Raw genomic sequence first — 4314 nt, 5'->3', positions numbered from 1 at the left:
TCGTCGTCCTACCGTCAACTTGTTTCTAAACTCATCGCTTCTAGACAAGAATTTTGACCAAATTCAGTCGGAATCTCTTATGGACCGGGCCTAATGGGGGAAATGTATTCAATTCTTCTGTAAGAGGACATGTACAAACACGAGAGTAAAGTGCCTTTTTGTGCAAAAAATGAAAAAAAGGGGAAAATTATATATCATTTCTTTTTTTGAAATTCTAAACATAAACAGGGCGATAATAACACTTTATATATCATATTTGCAAAGCAATGATTTACATTGATGAATACATTAGGAACAAGAGATAAAACTGTGATCAATTTAAAAACAATCTCTTTTTACATTAAGAGAATTTTTCTGAAGGTCAAAATATAACTTCCTACTGCAGCCCATTCGTATTTATATGCTTAAAACATGTTGAAACAGTAGAAAATATATTGCTTAAAAAAGTAATTAGGAGTTATGTGTAAAGTAGTTAATTGTCAATATTACTATGCAATTTTTAAAAGAAAAATGAGTATAGGGGGAATCTGTTTACATTGAAATATTGTAAAGTGAATTTAAATACTATGTTTATGCTTGGCTTCATTACTACAGACAGACTGATACCTACATTAATAATCCACTAAAGGGACATTTCCACTATTAAAATTGCCGCCATGTTCCCTCCCTGATAACTAGAAATATCAATTATTCTTACAACTGCTGATGTTCTGACAAGAATGTAACCATCAGGCAGGGCTATGCTCATGAATTTCAAATAACGTCTGGTCAGGGTGGAATATTCTCTGGGGCTTGCGATCAGAACTCTTAGTAATAAAGTTATATGTACCGTCAAGTATGACAGTCGCCATGTTGCCAAAACAGAACGCGGCCTACACATAACGGCATTAACTGTATGCGTGCTACGGGTTGTTTTATATTAGGAACAGCACGTGTGTACATTAAGGCTTGGAGTGTAATAGGGTGGTCTGCTATGTCCACTATCATTCAACAAGCCATTAGTGTGACACACATCAAAGCCAAAAATCAACACTTTGCACAAATGGTTAAGTTTCGATCTTAGAGCAGGATTAGGATATATGATCCAGTTCTCTAAACGCTGAATAATTTTGAATGGGGTGAATATGAAAGACATTCAATATGACATTTGTTCACAAAAAATGAATGATTTTTTAAATGATTTTTTCCACAAAACGAAAATAAAAAATAATAGGCGAAATACGTATTGTTTTAGTATTTTGGTATTTAGTTTATGGATCAAACTTTCCTATTCCGTTAAAATAAATACTTATATTCTGTTTTGTGATAATCAGCATTCGTCGTTTAGTATTTGAGCTACGTTATTAGTTAATTAGGCAAGTGCATCATCGATTTTGTTAAATGTATAGCCAAATGAACCAATCAACAAAGTGTAAACAATTCTTTAGGCCGAAACCTAAGGGAAATTAATATTGCTGGAAACCACACATTTATAAATTATTAAAAAAATATTGCAAACATTTGGACTTTAAAACCTAAGGGAAATTAATATTGCTGGAAACCACACATTTATAAATTATTAAAAAAAATATTGCAAACATTTGGACTTTAAAGTAATAAGATTGTATATACAAGGTCATATTGATAGGACTTTAAATGATATGAAGACGACCAGACACAGGGAGGCCGTCAAGAGCTGTTGATAGGTTAATAAACAATACTTAGCCAATACCACACAGGAGTGGCCCTCCTTAAAGGTAAACGAAATGCTGATTTTTTTTATTGTTTCCACAATTAAAACATTCACTCATCATTCAATTTTATTATTTTATTAATTTAAATCGTCTCATGTGTGCGTTATATTTTTGAAATGGTAAATAATAAAGGACCTCTCGAAATCGCATGTTAAACCTAGCATGAGTTATCGCTCTTGAATTCGAAAGTGTTGTGACGTCATACATGACAATCGCCGAGCATAGGAAACTTCACAATGGCGCACGTATACAACTCCGATTGTAGCGACAGTGACGAGATACCCGAGGTCTCTTTCACATTAAATATCCACCCATATATGTATGAGCCCGAGGCATCTAATGATGACCACCACATCGACTCAGATTCGTCAGATTGTCCAGCAGAACTGCATCTATGTGACGAAAGTGACACGGACAGCGCAGCTTCCAATCAACCTGTCGGAGAATGGTTAGTTTTCTTTGATTTGTTTGCTTATATTTGTATGTCAGACTGTTCACTCGATCATCTCACTCTTGTGTCGTTATTTCTTAACGCAGCTTATATTATCACATTATACAATAGCCAACGTAACAGCAAAATTAAAGAAATATATGCATCGTTTAGTGCCTACAGGGACATAACTGTACTTCCGGTATCGGACACGTAAGTCTGCTTGGGCTTGAGACTTATTTCACAACTTCTTTTAAGAAATACCTATTACTTTTTTTTCAAGAGCTAATCAAATACCAAAATTAGACCAATTTCTCGCGATTAGCGAAAAGTTACAAACCGCAAGATTGTCTTTACCCCGTATGATGCTGTCATGCAGTTTGAAAAGCAGGAAAATAAAGTTTACATGTGTGCTAGACCATACAGTACAGATGTCTGCATTCAATTTCATAAAATGTATTCTCGAACAGAAATAACATGGAACAAGTTCATTTCATTACGAGAACGTTTATTCCTGGACAACAATGAATTTGACCACAGGTATCCTAAAATGAAAAACTGTAAACAAATATATTAGCATTAGTATACATAAAAAAATCACTTGTCATTATGTATATATCTTTATTAATATGCAGACAATTCATTTCAGTGTAAAAGAGTCATAGCTTAAGCGTACGGTAAATCTGAATTCTTTTTGAAATGTATTTACTTAAACTATGGATTCATAATGCCAAAGAAAATAGAAAGGAACTTAGAAAATTCAATGTAGAATGTAACATAAAGTGACAACCTGAATAGTACCTTACTCACAGAGTATCTTGTTATTGCAACTTTGACAATGAAGTGTAGAAGTTCTTAAAAAAAGATGTTGCATGTAGTTGTTCGGCATATATAAAAGATGCAAAAATAAAGCAGAGGGTCATGGCATGGGTTTGATCCCGGCTGGCTGCACACTACTACTCCTTGAACGTTTACACATTTTCATAATTCACATAAACAAACAATCGATTAGTTGATGTGCAACATACATGGATGTACTAGTCGCTCATCCGCATAGATGTTTACATGTTGTGGCGTAAGAGACATTACCAGGTCTATACTTATTGTCCTCAGCTATAAATATACAACACATCTATGCAAACATTTTTCTTTGTGAACTCACATCATATTTATGCTTTTAATGCCTTCAAATTCCTGAAAAATCTAATGCGCATCTACTTAGTTAAGGAAAATGTCTTACCAAATCTGACATCCTAAATGTCTATGGATGGATGGATGTATTTTATCTGATGTAAGTGCACAACAAACTACTGAATCATTTGATAACATTTGCAAGAACTTTTCTGTATTTCCAGGTGTTCTTGTGGTATGTGTACGCATATGCCTACTAAAGAGGAAAGGAAATGCTGTCATGATATGAGTATTTTAGAGGAAAAAATGACCAATATAAACTGTATCACCCATCATGAAGGATTTATAGCAAACTGTCTTAACTTGCATGTACTGGAAACATCATATTACGAATATGCTGATACATATGGCCCAGGGGCACAAGAAGACAGTCACAGGTAATACAGCAGGCAATGCAGTACATTCTTTTTATACCACATCGTTAAATAATGTAGTATACAAATGAGTGGTGCGATTACAAATTTAATTCATTTGGACCTTTGTCGATTGCAACAGTAAAAATACACTTGAGTATGTGAAGAAGTATCTTGACAAGTTGACATTAAAGAGCTTTTATTATCAAAGTCTTTTAATTTCAGGATGTATCGTCTGATAGCATACCGCCGCTTTATCAGGTGGACATGGAAGGTCCTTGGAAAGAAAAACAGACGGGTTATACCAGCATGTGCAGTGACTGCCATACGGAAACAGTTTCCATCTGAGCAGTATACTGGATTCAAGTATCCACGTTCCTGATGTAACTTGTAAACCTGCGACTATGGTTGTGGATGATCAAGTCCCTGTCAAAATTTCCCATTGCACTACGGAGTTGACTGGCAATAGAGGGAGGGGGTGCGTCCATTTCCTGACAAAGAGCTGCTTCAGCCTGTTGGATGGTTGTGAACTGGAGTCTTCTGATTATGATTTCCTCCATCAACTCTGTGATGTAATCTGTAAATATACAATTCAACAAACACTGTG

The 4314-nt window shown here is 34.9% G+C and overlaps 1 protein-coding gene across 1 annotated transcript; it reads left to right on the top strand.

Moving 5' to 3' along the window:
• The first annotated feature begins 1969 nt into the window (after window positions 1–1969).
• On the top strand, window positions 1970–4089 carry LOC117344721 (P2X purinoceptor 7-like). Its single transcript, XM_033907551.1, has 3 exons — window positions 1970–2181; window positions 3519–3731; window positions 3933–4089. Exons 1-3 carry the CDS (start codon window positions 1970–1972, stop codon window positions 4087–4089), a joined length of 582 nt encoding a protein of 193 aa, XP_033763442.1.
• The last annotated feature ends 225 nt before the right edge of the window (window positions 4090–4314 follow it).

This window comes from Pecten maximus, chromosome 16 (assembly GCF_902652985.1).
Source record: "Pecten maximus chromosome 16, xPecMax1.1, whole genome shotgun sequence".
Taxonomy (NCBI): Eukaryota; Metazoa; Mollusca; class Bivalvia; order Pectinida; family Pectinidae; genus Pecten; species Pecten maximus.
This window is presented reverse-complemented; position numbering and strand designations above follow the sequence as displayed.

Bases quoted from the DNA above. Each gene is read 5' to 3' on its own strand.
- LOC117344721 (XM_033907551.1), top strand. From the start codon at position 1,970: ATGGCGCACGTATACAACTCCGATTGTAGCGACAGTGACGAGATACCC. The intron at 2,182-3,518 runs GTTAGTTTTCTT...CTGTATTTCCAG, and splicing joins AATCAACCTGTCGGAGAATG to GTGTTCTTGTGGTATGTGTA. The intron at 3,732-3,932 runs GTAATACAGCAG...TTTTAATTTCAG, and splicing joins GCACAAGAAGACAGTCACAG to GATGTATCGTCTGATAGCAT.